General features: G+C 36.4%; 2 protein-coding genes across 2 annotated transcripts in view; both read left to right on the forward strand.

Annotated features, from left to right (window-relative positions):
- Positions 1-4,419: 4,419 nt before the first annotated feature.
- LOC110006337 (putative germin-like protein 2-1) overlaps positions 4,420-20,384 on the forward strand; it is a 49,059-nt gene continuing 33,094 nt past the window's right edge. The window contains exon 1 of the mRNA XM_020664724.2: positions 4,420-4,604. Coding sequence (XP_020520383.1) covers positions 4,496-4,604 — 109 coding nt within the window. The 5' untranslated portion in view covers positions 4,420-4,495. The remainder of the gene's footprint in view (positions 4,605-20,384) is intronic.
- Positions 7,895-9,577, forward strand: LOC148781767 (putative germin-like protein 2-1). Its single transcript, XM_088870815.1, has 2 exons — positions 7,895-8,707; positions 8,893-9,577. Exons 1-2 carry the CDS (start codon positions 8,599-8,601, stop codon positions 9,441-9,443), a joined length of 660 nt encoding a protein of 219 aa, XP_088726941.1. The 5' UTR covers positions 7,895-8,598; the 3' UTR covers positions 9,444-9,577.

Raw genomic sequence — 20,384 nt, forward strand, 5'->3', positions numbered from 1 at the left:
ATGAAGTGACATGCGTAGGACTTTTAGGTTGGATAGCGCAACGACACTAAAAATAAAAATAAAAATTTGAAATTTTAAGGCAAATTTTTTTGTTATTTAAATTTGGAAATTATTAGCTGTGCAATTTTGAAAATTAGAGTTCAAATAATGAGTTATAAAATGCATTCTTTTTATATTTTTTCGTAATCATAAATCAAGGTTCAGATGATCTTCCAGAATCAAAACAATATTTGTCTATAATTTTTAAGGTGTGCAACTTCCATAATATAAGGTTGACCCCTATCATAAACATTTTTCTTTATATTTATGCAAATGTCTTTGAGAGCTGGATTGCATTTTAATGTTAGTTTTTTTATATAATGGATTAAGCTCAAACTTTAAGCATTTATACTTTCCGCTACCATATACTTGCAAAAAGCCAAAATGAAAAACAAAAAAATAAATCACAAACACAAAACAACCACAATATCCCAATAAGTTGCAGTTATCTTTTAGTTATTTTATTTCTCTCAAATTACTTTATTTACATTTTTCATAATTGGATGATGGGTTAGAGGTATGGATAACCCAATTTGATCTTAAAATGAACCATATATGCATTTTAAAAAGTGGGATCCGAGTGGAAAACAAAAATTTAGGGAATTTCTATCACTTTTTGATAATAACGGGAGATTTTCTCCATAAATTTTCGAAAAGACACAAGTTGGGTTCTCCAACCGGATAGAGATTTGAGGCTTATGAATTAACAAATGGAAAAAAAAAAATTATAAGGGTGAAGCCCTAAACAATCAAATTAAGGCATACCTCAAATATTGATAGAAAAGGTTGTTTCAAACTAAAAAATCCTCAAATCGATCATCTCGACCATACCATGTATGGACATGAGAAAAACTGGATTTCAAGTTTTGGAAATAGTGCATCTTGTAATGCAATTTTCAGACCATCAATATTCAAAATTTTCAAGTGTTCATAGATTTGCTCGACCTACTCTATTTTTGAAGGCTTAAATTTTATAATTAGAGACGAAAATGAATTTTCTGACCATCTCAAAAGTTTTTAGTATTGAAACATTATCTTTCAATACTATTTGAAGGTGCGCCTTACTTTGACTGTTTAGAGCCTCAACCTTATACAAACCACACCCTTAACAAATTACATGCCATAAAAATCCAGTTTGGTATATCAGAAAATTGGAAAAAATAAATATGTTTCCAAGTTACAACATTTACCTTAGTTAGGGAATGAGGAAAAACATGGAAATACAAAGTCCTGAACTTCTTTGGGTGTCCACACTTTTTCTTAATTTTTGGGAAAATTGCAGCCGACCCCAAGGGAGGGCTGCCGAGTTCTCTGGAAAAAGAGGGGAATGCAATACGCCCCTCGTCCCCCTTTTCTTTGTCTAATCTTAAGATATCTCTCCTTTCATAATTTCTCTTTTCCCAAACTCTAGCCTAAGCTTTTTTCTCTTGTTTTCAATATGGGTTGTAAACTAGGGTTCTCAGCTTTCCGCTATGAATCTACCTATTTCTTAACTTCCAGTTTTTCGGAGATTCTTTAGGAAAACAATTTTCTCAGTTATCAAATAGGGCCTAAACAATTTAATTTGTCTTTGTTTTGTCATGATAAATTCTACTGCCAATAATAAATCCGATAATATCGTTGTAAAAATAACTTTTCAATTGGTCCTTCCTTTTTGTTATGATGATAAGTACATTCCCGGTAACAAAGTGTATGTTATCAGAAAGAGAAATTAACCATATGAATTTGAAAAGAAAATGCCAAAAACTTAAAAAATGGTGAGCAATTTGCAAGAAATTGACGACGGAAATGTAAGTTCAACCTAGAAGATGGTTAGGGAGTTTTGATATTTTGATTTTGGTTCACATTAGTAATAATTTGCAACTTAATCATTCATAAAAAATTTATTTATTTATTTTTCGAGTGGTGTATAATTTGAAATCATATTTACCAGTCCAAATAAATTTTTAGTAATTAAAACAGACAATCGCAGTAATATCTTGATAAAACTCCGATAATGATTGTGACTAACCTCATGAGCTTTTCCTTACTTATAGTGTGAGGTTTGTATAAGGTTCTCACGTTATACAAGTAAGTCACACTTCTACATTTTGACAAAAGATGTAGTTCAGGTATCAAAAACCTTATTATAGCTTGTCCATGTTCAACCGTAATTATAAATTTAAAATTCCCGTAACCCTTGCAGATTGAGCATATCTTTAAGCATTTCAAATGTAGAAAATAAGCAGTCCAGATAACTTATTACAAGATGAACTATTTTAAAGACTTGAAATTCTTAATTTTCTTTACACTATACATCTCGAGGTTGAGATGATTAGTTAGAAGGTATTCCAACTTTGGGAAACATTTATTCATATAAGTTCATATGGAGTCATTGAAATTCAAGTTACTGATATGGGAGAAGATCAGGAATTTCAAGGCTCTACTTTAAAATTAATTTCCTTGTGGGTAATTAATATATAAAAACAAGAGAAATGCTTGTATAAGGTTGTAACTTTAAGGATTGTATATTATGAGACAATTTATTTTTAGTACAAAGAGGTCACAACCATTTTTAGCAATTGGATGTGAAATCTGGTAGATTGAAGTGTGTTACAACATTCGAGAAAATTTATTTTCTACTATGTGTCCAGTCAATGACACATCATCAACCACTTAATTGAACATCCACAATCAATAACAATTGTGATATCCTTGTATCAAAAGTAAATGGTCTCACTGTATATATTTTTGCAACTCTATAAGTAAGATACAACTCAAAAGTCTATTAGAAATAAATGTTTTCCGGCGTTGGAAAACCTTCCAAGTAATAATCCCAACCACATTATGTATGGTATAAAGAAAAATACGAATTTCAAATTCCAAAGACCCAAAAGAATTTTGTTCCTACATATGGAGTATTTCTTCAAAGTACTCACATTTATTGGAAACTCAGTAACCTTGTTATGTAATACAAAACCATTTCAATATTTTTGACCTTTGTAACTGTAGCATGAGACATTGGATATCATACTGGTTGGATTGTCGATGTATGTTTAAGAGCTTATGGGTTTGATTCCCCCACGAGCGCCCACCCCCCCCCCCCCCCCCCCCCCCCGAGGGGAATCAAACCCATGTCTCTGTAAGGAGAACATGCATATGCTATCCAATAGGCCATTCAATACACCATTCACACATTCATAACATACAAGTGATAGATATATATATATATACCTCAATTTTTTAAGATTTTGCCATCTTGAATAGCCGGACCGCCAACCCATTGGGCCTGACCGACTAAATAATCGGGCAATCGACCTATTAAAATACCGATGATTAACGATAAAATCTGTTGGACCTTTAGAGGGAGTGCATTGACGGAAATCAATGTAGAAGATGAAGGATTTGTTTAGTTTGAGTATCATCTTCCAAACTTTTCTTTCTTCCACACGTTGAACATCGGACAACGTCTTGCAACCTTATCCCCTTAAACCCATTGACTAGCACTCCACATTAATGCTATGCTCCCTCGGGAGTATATTATATATTAACTCCTTCAAGCAAAACATTTTGGGAATTTTTTTTTTATTTGAAATTTTGGGATCCATCTAATTATATAACTCAATGATTATCTAATTACAATTGGATGATTGTTTTTAGCAAAACAATTGGATATTGGGTTTTTGAACATTTAGATCATTCCCTCTAATAATTGGATTTTTATGGTGCATTCTTGGATACCATTTTTTTAGAGAGTGGGGGAGTATCCAAGTGATACCATTAAAATGAGAGAGAGATATAGAGAGAGAGAGCCCATGTACTATCCATGTCTGAAAACATGAGAGACAAACAATGTGCAACACAAGTTTTCAAATAAGATAGAGCGTTATGACATAGGTAGGACTAACAATGGGCCAGGCAGCCTGGCCCTGTCCTCATCGACCCGTCCCTTGAAAACTAGGGTTTGTACTTCGTAATGTGGTTGAGATCCAGGCTCCCCAGCTATTTTTCTTTTCTTTTGCTTTTTTTTTTTTTTTTTTTCATTTGAATAAATTATTCTTGGCCGGTCCAGATAAAACCGTGCTCATGGTGGCCCCATAGCCACCCGGGGGAGGTCCGGTCCGGGTATCAACAGCACCAGGCCGGGGCAGCCTTGGCCCCGGTTCGACCCTTGTCCCCATAAAGCCGGCTTAGGTCAGGCCTTAGCTCTAGCTTTATTAGGTCTAGTCTTCAGTTTGAGGATGTCAGATACATCTTTATACAAGGATTAGGTTAGAATTTAATTGGTTTGTTAGGTAAAGTCCATGAGCAATTTTTAACTACCCAATGCAAGGACTTGTTCAACAAGTTTCCACCTGACTTCGGCAACCATCTCTAATGCCTCTATATAATGCCTGCTATCCTTGCAGCTCCATAGACCAAGAGTGAGGAGGTGGTCTGATTCTATTTAATTAGCTTGATCAGATTTATAGAAAAAATGAAGCTCATAATTGTTTTCGTTGCCCTTTCTATGATAGCCTCACTCGGGTTAGCATCCGATCCTAGTCCCTTGCAGGATTTCTGTGTCGCAGACAACTACAGCAAAGGTACTCCTCTCATCAAATACTACAACAGCCATAATCTCTTATATTTTACTTTATTTTTACATTGAAGAAGAATCGAAACCTTAAGAGTACAGCTACGGATTGAAGCCTACACTTTTTTTATTACAACATGTTAATCACATTTCTCTCTGTGGTCTCCCATGCAGTGTTTGTGAATGGAAAAGTTTGCAAAGACCCGATGTTGGTGACAGCAAAGGACTTCTTCTATGACGGACTCCTTTGGGTTCATAGGTCACCCAAGTAAATGTAATGCAAATTCTTGGGCTCAACACTTTGGGTATCTCCTTGGTGCGTATAGACTTTGCTCCTGGTGGCCAAAACCCTCCCCACACACACCCACGTGCCACGGAGATCCTCACCGTCTTAGAAGGCACCCTCTATGTTGGCTTCGTAACGAGCAATCCCGAAAACCGTTTGATTAGCAAGACACTTAACAAGGGCGATGTGTTTGTGTTTCCTCAAGGCCTCATTCACTTCCAGCAAAATGTGGGGTATGGCAATTCTGTGGCCATTGCAGGTTTGAGCAGCCAAAATCCAGGGGTCATAACCATAGCTAAAGCTGTGTTTGGAGCCAACCCACCTATCTCTGATGTTGTTCTTGCAAAGGCTTTCCAAATTGATAAACAACTGGTTGATAAACTCCAGGCCAGCTTCTGGATGGATAATAACTAAAACATCAAGGTCAAGGAGCCCTCATTACACGTATAGATATTGCCCATGGGGACGATTGTAACGATCATTGGGTAGCTTTCATCTGTATCTTTTTCTTAATATTTTGATTTGTTGTGGAGCGTAGACTATAATATTATAATAAAATTGGTCTATGGAATAAAGTATATCACTGTGAGACATGTTTTGTTTCACCAAATAATCTGTACCACATATGCGTTTGGAATAATAAAAGTCATAGTAGTCTTATCATTGTCTTGCCCAGGTAGGGAGTTTTCGATTGGGTTTCCCATTTAAGTTCCATGGAAACGACTTTTGTTTGGGATCAAAGAGCCCATTTGGGTCCATGTATATCTATTTGATAGATTTATGCTATCGCCTTTTTAAGTTATCAATATTTAAGAAATTCCTTAGATTGTTAGATTTTACATTCATACCAATTTTTCAAAAGGAAAATATAGAGTAAGACCATTTACATTTTATACATAGTGGTCACATTAATATTGACCATTGGATGTAAAATTGGGTGGCTGCAATCATTCTATTAACTAAGCTCAAACTTCAAAAGAAATTTGTTTGAACTTTGTGATACATTCAAGCTTTCAAATTTCACATCAAATGGTTGTAAGAAATTGTGACCATCCTGTATAAAAGGTATATGGTCTCATTGTATATAATCCCTTTCTCAATGTGTTTTACTTTCCTCAAATTGCCCCTGCTTTAGACCTTGAAGGTTTAAAGTTTTATTTTTTTCATCTCTCATAAACTTACTTTGGAGATTGAAAATATGACTCTCAAATCAATATCAAACCTTCAATCATATAGGATATCATTTGAGTTCTATTAGAGATCTGAACAATATAAACCCCTTTGAATGTGGCACATATGAATTGATTCCAGAAATTCCAATATTAGGTAGTTTCTTAATATTCATTTCTCATAAATTCATGGAGTTGGTTGAGACGCAATAATTTGAAACCTCTATATTTTGAAAATCACCATCTTATCTGAGATTTCAATGGATCTTCATCTTGGTTTTCATAAAAACTCTGAGGGTCGGAGGCTATAAGTGTGGGGTCATCAGTCATGGAGTTTACTGGAGGATTAAATATCTCAACCAGCACTTGCAGGCACATTTCAAATAGGGTTGTTTTCTTACACACCAGACGATGATTCTCCCGATTCCATAGGAGAACAAGGGGATGTACATTTATGAAGTACGGGGGAATCGAGCATGGGATAGCTTCACAGTGACATGCTGTTGCAATAAAATATTGAGCAGAGAATAAAGGAGGAGAATAAGATACATGTTTGAATTGCGGAGAGGAATGCAGAAAGTTGGTACCGGAAGACCAAGCTTCAATGAAAGGGACAAGATTAATTGCTTATCTCCCTAATTCTTCTTCTTTCCACGTGTAAGTAGGGCTGCGAACCGGTCGTATCCGGCCCCGGCATGAGTCCCGATACTGTTCAGGCCCGACCTGTTAAGACTTTTGCTTTAAGAAGCCTCTTTTTATTTTTACCTCACTTTTCGAACTTTTCATGGTCGTAATCAAAGAAAAAACGTATGCTAAAATATTTTTTCGATGGAAGGAGATAACGGTTTTTTAGAGAGAGATTTGGTTTTTATAGAAAGAAAGAGAGATTAGGTTTTTAGGGAGAGAAAATTTAGTTACTCATATTGAAATAACAAGGCAGAAATTTAATTACTCTATACGTAAGGTAGAAATTTAATAATAAAGGATCTCAAATTCAAATAACAAGGTCTTAGGTTTCTGAATTTGATTGCATAACGTGTTTTAAGTACTCATATTGAAATAACAAGTCCTTGATAATCCATCGCAAAAAAGGTCACCCCTTGGTTTGAATATTTTTTTTTTTTGTCAAATTTTGGGGGATACTCGAGAAAATAATATATGAACCAATTCAAAAATAAAAACCACTTTGTAGAGGTTTTTTCTTTTTCTTTTTTTTTTGATGTTTTTATAGGGGACATTCACTAGGGGCCAAGTGGACGTGTGTGCAAAAATGTCCCAAGCAAAAAACATCTAAAATCAAAAGTTGCGGAGACGAAACTTGTACAGCATTAGCCTAAAGGCGAACCCAACCAACCCAAACCCCACAACCAGAAAAAAAAATAAATAAATAAAAAACAAAAACAAAAATAAAAAACCAAAATAAAAAAAATACCACCAATGAAAAAAAAAAAAAAAGACACCACACACACACAAGGGACATTTATATATTGAATAATGATCCTATGAGACCCTCCCACACCTATGTGTGTAGGACCCCAAAGGATCACCATTAAATTTGGCACAGATCTCTATAAAAATTATCATTTAAGTGTGGGACTTGACTTTTCTAGAGATCTGTGCTAAATTTAATGGTGATCCTTTGGAGTCATACACACATAGGTGTAGGAGGGTCTCACAAGGTCATTTCCCTTATATATTATCCTATTATGTTTTCTATATAGAAAACTTTTATATAGGGCATCAACCATGTACTATAGAAGTATAATGGACCTCAAAAACCCCTAGAACAAGTTGTTCCAATGTTAGAAAACTCTCCAATTAGTCATTTTGACTTCAAGATTTATGGATATGAAAATAAAGGATTTATTTGAAATCTTTAAAATATTACATCTTGTTATATATTATGGACTATCTATTTTCAAGTATTTATAAATATGCTTAGTTTCTATCTTTTTTGGAGATTTAAATTTCATAATCGGGGTCAATAGTTTTCATACTATTATAAGAATTTTACACATCGAGGTTACATATTTTGACAAGGTTTGGAAGTGTGCTTTATTTCGATTTTTTAAAGTATATAAAACGCAACCGTTTATATATTTGTTATTATATAATTTACTTTTGATTTGGATCAATTCTAACCAGGTGGGTCGAGTCTGGGTCAACCTTGAACTCCTTGCGCTCGTTGCCAACCAATGGTGTCTCGCAAATCTGATTAGATAATTTGTCTTCGGCATTCCTCAGTTTATATTACATGAAAGACTTGGTTAATGGGGCAGGTAAAGTAAGGAAAGAGTTGTTCCACTGACCTTGTCGTTAATTTAAGGACATTTTTATATTATTTCTAAAGAAGATTAGGTAGAATTATTGTGGCTTGGTCAAATTAGTAGATGCTAATTCAACAAGTATACTCCTTCAATTTCAAAATATTGGCCCATGACTGATTCAGATCACTTCCTCTTTAGCCTTATAAATCCACACAAGTTTTACCTCTCCAGGCATAAGCAGAGAGTTTAGATAGTGCTCGTCTCCATCAACATTTGGCAAAAATGAAGCTCTTATTTCTCGCTGTCTTTCTATACTTGACGGCATCTCATGTCTCTGCATCCGATCCGAGTCCCTTGCAAGACTTCTGCGTAGCAGACAATTACAGCAAAGGTACTCCTCTCATTGAAAACAAGAACAACAACTACAATTTCTTATTGGCAATGCATCCATTTTTACATAAAAAAAAAAAAAGACAAAGAAGAATTAAAAGCTTAGTGTATAGCGGAATATTCAATTCTGCAGTATTTGGATGCCCAACATGCTAACCACATTTTTCTCTTTGGTTTCCCATGCAGTGTTTGTGAATGGAAAAGTTTGCAAAGACCCGAAGTTGGCGACAGCAAATGACTTCTTCTTTGCTGGGCTTGACAAGCCGGGCAACACCAGCAATCCTGTGGGTTCGAAGGTCACCCCGGTGAATGTAATGCAAATTGCTGGGCTCAACACTCTGGGCATCTCCTTAGCACGCATAGACTTTGCTCCTGGTGGCCAAAACCCTCCCCACACACACCCACGTGCCACCGAGATCCTCACAGTCTTAGAAGGGACCCTTTATGTCGGCTTCGTGACCAGCAATCCCGAAAACCGTTTGATTAGCAAGATACTGAACAAAGGAGATGTGTTTGTATTTCCTGTGGGCCTCATTCACTTCCAGCAAAATGTGGGTTATAGCAATGCAGTGGCCATTGCAGCTTTGAGCAGCCAGAATCCAGGGGTCATAACCATCGCTAATGCTGTGTTTGGAGCCAACCCACCTATCTCTGATGTTGTTCTTGCAAAGGCCTTCCAAATTGATAAACAACTGGTTGATAAACTTCAGGCAAGCTTCTGGATGGATAATAACTAAAATAAAGGTCATGGGGGCCTCATTACTACTTGATAGAGATTGCCCATGTAGATTTCATTTGTTTCATCTTTTTAATATTTTGATTTCTTGTGGTGTGTCGACCGCTATATAATAAAATTGGTCATTGGAATAAATTATATCACTTTGGAGATACATTTTTAATACATCAACAGATCTACTGCATTTGCTTTTCGAATAATAGGTGGTGTTCATATAAATTTGCCCACCGTATACTCTACAAGCACGGCATGCTTTGAAATTTTTTCCCAAAGATGTAGTTCTGGTATCGGAAACTTTACAATGGCTTGAAAATCTATATTCAACCTTAATTGTGAAATTTACATTTTCAGAAAATATGTAAATTGAGCAGATCTATAAACCCTCAAAAATCTTGAAAATAGACTATCCAAATAACTTGTTGCATGATGCACTTTTTCTAGGCATCAAAATTTTTTTTTTCTTAATTTCCATCTTCGCGAGGTCGAGATAGTCAATTGAAAAAAGGATTTTCAACTTCCAACACTCTTGTCTACTGGATTTTTAAAAGTACTTCTTACTTCTGTGGAATAAGGTTGCAACTTTACTTCTATGGATATCAATTTTTTTCATAGTAAATATTAGGAAAAATTTCGCATAGAACCCTAATTCCTCATATTATTTCATGGTAGACCCTCCATCTATTTTTCTTTCAACCGCATCTCTTATCTCCCTCTTTTAACCCTCTTTTTCGCTTTCCACCCATTAAAAAAGTTTTTAGGTTGAAATAGTATAAAAAGATTTGTTGGGGCTTATTTTTATGATTAAAAGTCAATAAAATAGGGAGATAAGAGATGAGGGGATACGGTGAAATCTTTAGGAGTTTTTTTATGTCGCTTGAAAGAAAAACAGAAGGAGGGTCTACCCTAAAATAATATGAGGACTTATGGTTCTATATGAAATTTTTCATAAAAATTATGACTATCTATCATAGTATTGTGAAGGCCTAGATTTAAGAGCCTAGGGATGAGGTGTGATTTGGGGGTTAAGAGTATGGAAATTGCGTAGTTTGGGAAATCTATGGAAGGGAGGTTTGGCCTGGGTTTTATATTTAAGTTCCCTAGGAATGACATTTGTTTGGGAACTAAGGGGCCGTTTGCGTCCTTGTACATCTATTTCACGAAGTTATCTTAATGTCTTTTTAAATATTTAAGAAATTCTCCAAAAAATTAGATTTTAAATTCATATCAATTTTCTCAAACTGTTTTACTTTTCTCAAATTGCATCTACTTTAGACCATGAAGGTCTAAAGTGTATCCCCCTCTTTTTTTATTAGTTGCTCTTAAACTTATTTTGAAGCTTCATGATCTGAAGTTGTTTCAAAGACCAAAATGCCTGAAGTTGGTTTCAATTCTCACAAATGTCTATCAAAGCAACATCAAACCTTCAAGGTCTAATGTTGATTTATTTGAACAAAACCCAATTTTGGGCCTTGAAGGTCAAAATTTGATCTTTGGAACAACTTCATAACTTTAATGTTCAAAGTAATTTATAAGAAAAAGAGTGTTTAAACTTCGGACTTTTGAGGTCCAATATGAAGGTCCGAAGCAGAAGCGATTGGAGTAAAAATAAAGGAATTTGAAAATATATGGGTTTGAAAGTAAAAATCAAACTTTTTGAAGAGATTTCTTGAATAATAGAAAATTAGATGGACATTAACTTTAATTTCTCCATTTATTTCTAGAACCTTTTGTAATATTATTTTGTGAAAATATAGCCTGCTGTTTGGCTCATGATTTAGAAGAAAAGCACCAACTCACTTCTCACTTGAAACCCCACCTCTATAGAAAAACTCGCTTCTCTCCCTCCATTATTTGCAACCCCACTCACTCCTTTGAGACTCTTCTCTATGCTAGATCCTCTCGCTCAACTCTCTCTATATCTTTCTCTCTCTCTCTCTCCATTTGCTCATTCTTCTCTCGTAGCTCTCATTAAATCCCAATATGCCCACTCCTCTTTCTCTCCCTCCTTCACCTGGGCACCCAATAATCCTTGAAGACTCTCAATCTCTACAACTCCCAAAAATCCTGCTCTTTTTGCCTTCAGCCCTCAAAGATCCTCAATCTCTACGACTCCCTAAAAATCTGTTCTTTTTGCCCTAAATCATTGATGGCCTTCAATCTTTCGAATTCTAAATAAACCCAAACTTTGATGAAACTACTGGTTTTTTCCACATGACTTGTTTACTTTATGGTTTAAGTCTAGATTTGTTTTCATTGCGAAGTAGGCTCCCTAGATGTTTGTTTTCATTAATTTGAAATTTTTCCTCCACTTTTCTTTGTAAATAGCATTGTTCATTAGGACTGCTTGCTTCCTGCTTGGGCATCGAACTCAGCCCATGCCCAAACCAAGTTACTCGGCCATGTCCCAGTGGATTTAACAAAGGACAAGTCCTAACGGATTCAACAAAGTAGTGTAACCTTTGGGAAAACAAAAATAATAATAAAGATGTTGATTCCCACCTTTTGAAAAAGAGAGAATAAACAAAAAAACGTATGAGGGAAGCAAAAGTATCGTGCTCGAAGCCCGAAACTTGTATCTCTCCTCCACCAAAAGAGAAGCCCCATCTTTTCTTGCTCCCTTGATCTTCTACTTTCATGCCTTCTTCCTCTTTTTTCCTCTTTTTTTCTTTTTATGATCAAGCTCTAGAGAAAGGGGCACAATGCAAATCTTCCCCTATTTAGAGTGAGATAAAGAGAAAGAGGCACAATGCAGATCGTCCCCCATTTACAATGAGATAAACAGGGGGCAGGAACTGCTTTCCAATAGAGAAAGAGAGTCAGATGTTGATTTGTCTTGTATTCCAAGATAAGTCTTAGTTAGGTTTTCATAATTTGTTGGGATGTGAAACATAAATTTCAAGAAAGAAATAATTTTTTGGATATCTCTAAATTGACAAGAGAGGCATGACGTGACCTCTATTTGGGTTTCCTAATTTTTGAATAGTTCCTATTATTTAGGATAATTATCTTTTTGGATTAGTTCTAGTTATGTTGGGATAAACATGAGAAATCATACTAGATAAAGATAAACTTATGTACCCAAAATTTATGATAAAAAGATAGAGCCCCACGTACCTCTTTTCGGGTGGTTGCTTTTTTTATATATTAGGTTATTTAGAAAGAGAAAAAAAATCTAAAAAAATAGAAGGAAATTTTTTGGAGTTTTGTAGAGAGAGATAATTTTAGAAAAGAAGGCTTTATGGGAGATTGAGTCTCCGGTTCTCAAGTAAGTTGCCTTGTAATTTTTTTTCTTTGATTTAGTGAAAAACATCGATCGTCTTCGCCCATGGATGTAATCACATCTGTGACGAACCACATAAATCCTGGTGTTCTTTTTTTCTTTTTTTTTTTTCTACTTTATTTTTGTTGCTTGTTGTTTGTTTTTTGTAGATTCCTTTTCTCATACTTTATTTGTCAAAAATTAACCCATCGAGTTTAGAGCTTATGCGCACAACAAGTGGTATTAGAGCACGGTTTGGGGTTGTCGGTATGGTAGAAAAAGTTTTGAATGCAAAATTCAAGGTAGAGAAATTTGATGGCAAAAATAATTTTGGAATTTGAAAATTTAATATTCGGGATTTGCTAGTGCAACAAGGTTTACATAGAGCTCTGAAATGAAAGTCGAAGAAACCATAATCCATGTCTGATGAGGACTGGGAAGACTTAGATATGAAGGCCATGTGCACTATTTGATTGTGCTTATCGAGTGAAGTGTTATTTAATATCGTCAATGAGGATTTGGCATCAAATCTTTAATCGAAGCTTGAGAGTATGTATATGATGAAGTCCCTCACAAATCTAACGTTATTTAAGCAAAAATTGTACACCTTATGGATGAATGAAGGTACAGATATTCATGAACACTTGAATTATTTTAATAAAATTATTTGTAAATTATTGAATATTGGTGTTAAAATGGATGATAAGGATAAGGCTATAATTTTGTTATCCTCACTCCCTCATTCATATGAGCATCTAGTCACAACATTGCTTTATGGAAAAGATATCATAAAGATGGAGGATGTGACTTCGACTCTTCTCTCTAACAATTTGAGAAAGAGACAGGATAATGCTCAGCCATGCAGATGGTTTAGTGGCTACAGGGAGATTTGTTGGTACCTTAGACTCCAATGGCTACAAATTTGTTGGAGAAGGTGGAGTTCTGAAGATTCTTAAAGGTGCTCTGATTGTGATGAAAGGCAAGAAGATTAGACCGAATTTATATGTGCTGCATGGGAATACTATCATAGATAGAGCAGCAATTTATGTATCTGATGATAATGATACTAACTTGACTCAGTTGTGGCGTATGTGATTGGGCCACATGGGTAAGAAAGGTTTGGCGGGACTTAGCAAACTCAAATTGATCAATGGCATGAAGAAGTGTAAGTTGGACTTATGTGAGCACTGTGTTTATGGTAAATAGTGTAGGGTACAGTTTCAAACGTCAGAACATACCACAAAAAGATATTCTTGGCTATATTCATTCAAATGTTTGGGGCCCTGTATCGGTTGTCTTAAAAGGTGGATCTCTATACTTGGTTTCCTTCTTTTCTTTAAGAAGGCGTGGATTTACACATTGAAGAAAAAGCAAATGTATTTAACACATTCAAGCAATGGAAAGCAATGGTCGAAAGACAGACTGGAAAGACGGTCAAGTGCTTAAGGAATGATAATAGTGAAGAGTACACTTCAGTGGAGTTTGTGAATTTTTGCAAGAGCAACGAAATTGTTCGTCACTTCACCACTCCAAAGACACTGCAACATAATGGAGTTGTTGAGCGCATGATCAGGACAGTTCTAAAGAAGTCCCGTAGTATGTTGAGTAATGCTGGTTTGTCAAAAGACTTCTAGGCTGAGGCGGCCAATACAGCGTGTTACCTCGTCAACGGGTCACCATCTACAACAATAGATTACAAAACACCAGAAGATGTATGGTCCGGTAAACTTGCCACTTATTCTCATTTAAGAATTTTTTGTTGTCATGCTTATGTTCATGTGAAGGATGATAAGTTGAGTCAAAGGTCAAAGAAGTATATTTTCCTTAGTTATGCGTATGGAGTTGAGGGCCATAGAATGTGGTACCCAGCTCCTAAGTTGTCTAAGTTTATTGCCAGTTGTGATATTAAATTTGATGAGTCTGCCATGTTTAAACACATTCAAAAGGGTGCAGAAAAAAAAAATTGCAAGAGTAGTGATGCAGTTGAAGTTGAATTGACAACTCCAAAAAATACTTCAAATTATGTGCTAGAAATTCCCTGTGAAAGAGTGGAGGAAGATGTTGACCATGAAGAGGTCATTGAATCTACTCCACTTGAGGAAGTTCCTCAGTTTGGAAAGGGAAAGAGAATAAAAAAGCCAGTTGTGAGGTACGGTTTTGAGGATATGCTGGCTTATGCATTGGCTGCCACAAGCCAAGAGCCCTCCACTTTTAAGGAAGCTACACAGGATAGTGACAGTAGCAGCTGGAGTGAAGCCATGGATGAAGTAATGGAATCTCTTCAAAAGAATCATAATTGGGATCTCGTGAAGTTGCCTAAAGGAAAGAGAGTCATTGGTTGTAGATGGGCTTATAAGAAGAAAGATGGATCATCTAAGACTGATGGTGATCGGTTTAAAGCACGTTTGGTTGCAAAAAGCTATGCGCAGAAAGAAGTTGTTGACTATAACGAGATTTCTCTCTTGTTGTGAAGCACACATCTATTCGGGTTTTACTAGGCATGGTTGCATTATTTGATTTGGAGGTAGAGCAACTTGATGTTAAGACTGCACTCCTTCATGGAGAGTTAAAAGAACATATTTATATGACTCCACCATAAATGTTTGTTATTAAAAGAAATTAGGATCATGTCTGCAAGTTGAAGAAGTCGGTGTACGGCCTAAAGTAATCTCGTAAGCAGTAGTACAAACGTTTTGATAAATTCTTGATTGGACACAGGAATGTCAAAAGTAAGAATCATAACTGTGTGTATTTTAAGAGATTTATTGATGGTTCGTTCATCTATTTGTTGCTTTATGTGGATGATATGTTTATTGCTGCAAATAATTCTTTAGAAATTAGTAAATTGATAATTCAGCTTGCTAGAGAATTTGAAATAAAAGATTTAGGTTCAGCAAACAAAATTTTGGGTATGGAGATTTGTAGAGATTGAAAGTTGGGTAAGTTGTGGCTATCTTAGGAGTACATTGAGAAGGTCCTCACTAGATTCGGGATGAAAAATTTAAAGCCCGTGGGTACTCTACGACTGAAGCAGAATACATGGTTGTTACTGAGCCAGTAAAAGAAGTCATTTGGTTTAGAGGGCTTGTAAGTGATTTGGGCTTACGACTGGATAGGACTGTTGTTTATTGTAACAGTCAGAGTACAATACACTTGGCGAAGAACCAGATATATCATGCAAGGACGAAGCATATTGATGTCAGATACTATTTTATTCGTGAGATCATAGCTGAAAGTGATATCTTCTTACTGAAGATTGATGCTAAGAATAATGATGTAGACATGTTGACAAAGCCGGTTCCATTACAGAAGTCCAAGCTATGCATGGACTTGACTAATATGTTACCTAAGTGAGTGCCTATGGAGGCACGTGTGGAGAAGATGGTCGATGGGAACATCTTTTGGAATTCAAGCCAAGGCATAGATTTGTTGATTTGTCTTGTTTTACAAGATAAATCTCAGTTAGGTTTCCATATTTTGTTGGGATGTGAATCCTAAATTTTAGGAAAGAAATAATTTTTTGGAGATAAAGGCATTACGTGACCTCTATTTGAGTTTCTAATTTTTTTTTTGTAGTTCTTATTATTTAGGATAATTATCGTTTTGGGTTAGTTCTAGTTATGTTAGGATAGACATGAGAGACCATACTAGATAATGATAAACTTATGTACCCAAAAGTTATGGGAAAAAGATAGAGCCCCATGTACCTCTTTTTTAGTGGTTCTATCTATTAGGTCATTTAGAGAGAGAAAAAAAGATCTAGAAAGATAGAAAAAAAACTTTTGGGGGTTTTACATAGAGAGAAAATTATAGAGAATAAGGCTTTGTGGGAGATTGAGTCTTCGGTTCTCAAGTAAGTTACCTTGTAATTTTCTTTCTTTGATTTAGTAAAAGACATCGATCGTCTTCACCTGTGAATGTAGTCACATCTGTGACAAACCACGTAAATCCTTGTGTTTTTTTTCTGTTATTTATTTCTTGCTTTATTTTTGTTGCTTGTTTTTTGTCGATTCTTTTTTGCCTACTTTATTTACCGGCGGGTTTAAAGTTTTCGTGCACAACATCTGATGCAAATCAAGATCTGGTTGCTACAAATTTTAATTTAAATTTTCATCAAGTTCTCCTATATCATAATCCTTCAGAGAAACAGGGAGCGATGAAAAAGGGGGCTTGCCCCTATACCCATATGTATATGCAAGTACTTGCCTCGTCCATTGGCCAAGGCCGAGTAACTTTGCCAAGTTCAAGTGGACTCAATCTAGTTGTTAAATATTGGTAAATAGTAAAAGGGTGCGGTTTGTATACAACTGAGGCTCTAAACAATTAAAGTAAAGTGCACCTCGATAGGCACTTTTTCTCTGGAATAGTCTAGGCGAGGACAAAGAGAGCGAGACGAAGAGAGCAATGTGTGAGGACGAAAATAGCAGTGTGCAAAATCGGCCTTGCGTGCACACGAAGAGAATGTAGCATTAGGATGCTTTCAACTTTGATGGCTGACCCCCCAAGCTTCAGATATGATAAATACCAACCCTAGTGACCTATCCCTGATATCTAAAGAAGCCCAGTTTCCATCCAAATTACAGAATTTTCTAGCCCAGAAAGAGAGCATGTGGAGGCAAAAATCACGTGAGACTTGGTTAAAAAAGGGGGAGTCCAATATGAAATTCTTCCATATGTCCACCATAATTAGAAGGCGAAATGACAGAATCCTTCATCTAAAGGATTCGACAGGTAATCCAGTTTTAGACCCCAAGGCTATTGAAAGTCATATGTTTCGTTTTTTGAGGATCTCTTAACGTCAGAGCCAAAAGCCAAGTCCTTAGTCGGGCCAACAGTTGAGGAATTCCTACCGGAAGAGTGGCTTACACCGAACCAGCAAGCCGAAATGGCAAAAAACATCTTTTTAGAAGAAATTAAGAAATGTATGTGGGATATGATGTTAGAGATTGCTACAGGTCATAATGGTTTTGGGGAGCAATTCTATAAGTTTAATTGGGATGTCGTCGAAGGGGATCTCTTCAATGCTATCCAGGACTTCTTTGGGAAATGCAAGTTCTTGAAGGCAGTAAACTTAACTTTCATATGCCTGATTCCTAAAGTGCACTACCATACCACCAGGATTTTAGACCCATCAGCCTATGCAATGTCTTTTACAAGATTATTAGCAAGATAGTAGCCGATAAACTAAAGATGGTTCTTGATGGGCTAATTCATCCATGCCAAGCAGCACTTCTGAGGGGAACGCTAATTATCGATAATAATCTCATGGCCAATGAGCTAATTTCTTTATGCCATAAGAACTCAGCTAGGCCAAAAATGTGCCTTCAATTGGACCTTAGTAGTACATATGATAAGATCTCGTGAAAATTCATATTAAACAGACTATATGCTATGGGCTTTCCATATATGTTTATAACATGGGTCTAGCATTGCATCTCTACCCCCTCATTCTCTATCCTGCACAACGGATCTCCGGTGGGCTTTTTTAAAGGAAAAAGGGGCCTTAGACAAGGTGACCCTCTAACCTCATACATCTTCCTCTTTGTCATGGACTACCTCAGTAGGATGCTTGATGCAGTTATTGCAAATAAGCACCTCCTTCTTGCTTTCCCGTCGAGAAGTAACTACGGGGTCAATCATCTTTTCTATGCAGACGATGCCCTTATTTTCTATGAGGTTTTTATTAAGGTGGCCTCGACTATCAGATGCATGATTGATATCTTTTGTATGGTGATGGGGTAACAATTTGTTTACAGTGCAAATCGGAGAGATCTTCAGAGGAAGATCCTTCAAATCCATACCACAAACTGACTTTAAATAAGTGATAGAGAGAGGGAAAAATCAAATTATGATATGAGGCCAAATCTATTGAAAAATGAATAGATCCGCTCTCATATTAATGGCAGAGCCAACATCGTTCCAAAAAGCATGAAATATTGAATCAAATAAAAATAAAATCTTAGATCTAACAAAATAACTAAAAAATGAAGAAAAAAATGATGAGAAAAATACCTAGCCAGGCCAGTTGGCCTAGCAAACTTGAGGTTTCGAGGCCTTGCCCGTATCAAGATCACAACGGCTATGTTCATACCGGGGATCCTATTTGTCTCCCTTCAATGTTGACCAAACCTTGGCTTGGTTGAATGGTTATCTTGGACATGTTCTAAGCTTAGAGTTGCAGGTCTAATGGCTGGGCTTTGGCTTGAACTTGTCTAGATCTAGTATATCCCACGGTTTTCTCTCTGGTCTCTCCAAGGCTCAGGTTTCTTGGTGTATGGGTTAACAAAGTCCTACCCTACATGGGTCACAAAATGTGTTTATATAAAGGCTCAAATCATACTATAATGGATATATACCAATTTCAAGCATATTTGTCAGCCAAATTTCCATTTTTGGGGTCAAAGAGAGCCCAAATCTGACCAAAAGTAGCAGTTATGTTTTTGTGATATTGCCTACCAAATAATCAAATAAAAATAAGTTGCTTTGCTATTTTTATTTGATTCATTACTAAAACAAATGGTCTTGCAGGATTCTGGATCGCAGGATAGGGATCACGGACTATGATAGTCTATAGTTTGGGGGTTTACTAGAATAGTGTGGTCTTAAGGATTCACGAGTATCACAAATTTTTCAGTTTTAAAAATGGGGTGTCTACACAACCAAATTGCAACAAGTGCAAAGCTATGTTTTTGGGGTCGGCACAACCTTTCTTCTAAATATCTTGAGCTCCCTCTTTTTCATGAACCCCTGAGGCACTCACACTGTCATAGCTTAATTGGAAAGACCATACCTCAGATTAGTTATTGGCAAGCTCTTTCTTTATCTTTTGCAGGGCGGCTACAACTTTTAAAATCGATCATCAATGGTTCTGCAATATATTGGATGCTTTCATTCTCTCTCCCAAGCCGCACATGCAATATTCTCGGACGACTCCAATGGAATTTTCTTTGGCTAGGGAGTTCAGATAACAAGGGACTACACCTAGTAAATTGGGGTATTGTAGGCTGGAAGGCTGAAAGAGGTATTGGAATTCTTGATATTCAAGACTTCAACATGGGTGGAATGATGAAGCTAGCATGGAGAATTACCTCAAAACCCTCCTCCCTGTTGTTCAAGTTTTTCAAGCATTCTTCAGTTTCGACATTCTTCAGTTTGGTTCGCCCATCAAAAATTTGCTCTCGTGCATTGAGAGGGGTAACCTTGGGGTTAAATAGATTGCAAAATAATGTGACATGGATAGTTAGTGAGGGAAAATTGATCGACTTTTGGGCTGATCCGTGATTCTCATAACATTCTTATGGGAGAAATATGGTGTAGAAGTACATAGCACCCTGGGAAATTTTGCAAACCCCAATGTCTCTTATTACATCGAGGTTTCAACGTAGAAATGAGCTCTTTCGTCTCTCCCTTCTGGTCCATTAAGCCTTGCCTGGGAGTAGGTACAGTCGCATGTGTTACCTATACACCCCCTACATGATCACTTGGTCTGGATCCATTCTGTTGATGGTGTCTTCTCAATGGGCAGTGCTTGGGATCACATCAGGCATAATGCTCCTGTTCAGCCAGTTTTCAAGGCCCTCTGGAAAACCCCTTCTCAACCTAGAGGAAAATGGTTCACATGGTTTGCCCTACATTCACGATTGCCTACCATAGGTCAGCTCCAATCTAGGGGCTTACCTTTGG

Source organism: Amborella trichopoda, chromosome 6 (genome assembly GCF_054954075.1).
Source record: "Amborella trichopoda isolate Santa Cruz 75 chromosome 6, AtrichopodaSantaCruz75HAP2 v2.0, whole genome shotgun sequence".
NCBI lineage: Eukaryota > Viridiplantae > Streptophyta > Magnoliopsida > Amborellales > Amborellaceae > Amborella > Amborella trichopoda.

Excerpts from the sequence above, each read along its gene's own strand:
- LOC148781767 (XM_088870815.1), top strand. The coding sequence starts at position 8,599 with ATGAAGCTCTTATTTCTCGCTGTCTTTCTATACTTGACGGCATCTCAT. Across the intron at positions 8,708-8,892 it reads AGCAGACAATTACAGCAAAG|TGTTTGTGAATGGAAAAGTT; the intron begins GTACTCCTCTCA and ends TTTCCCATGCAG.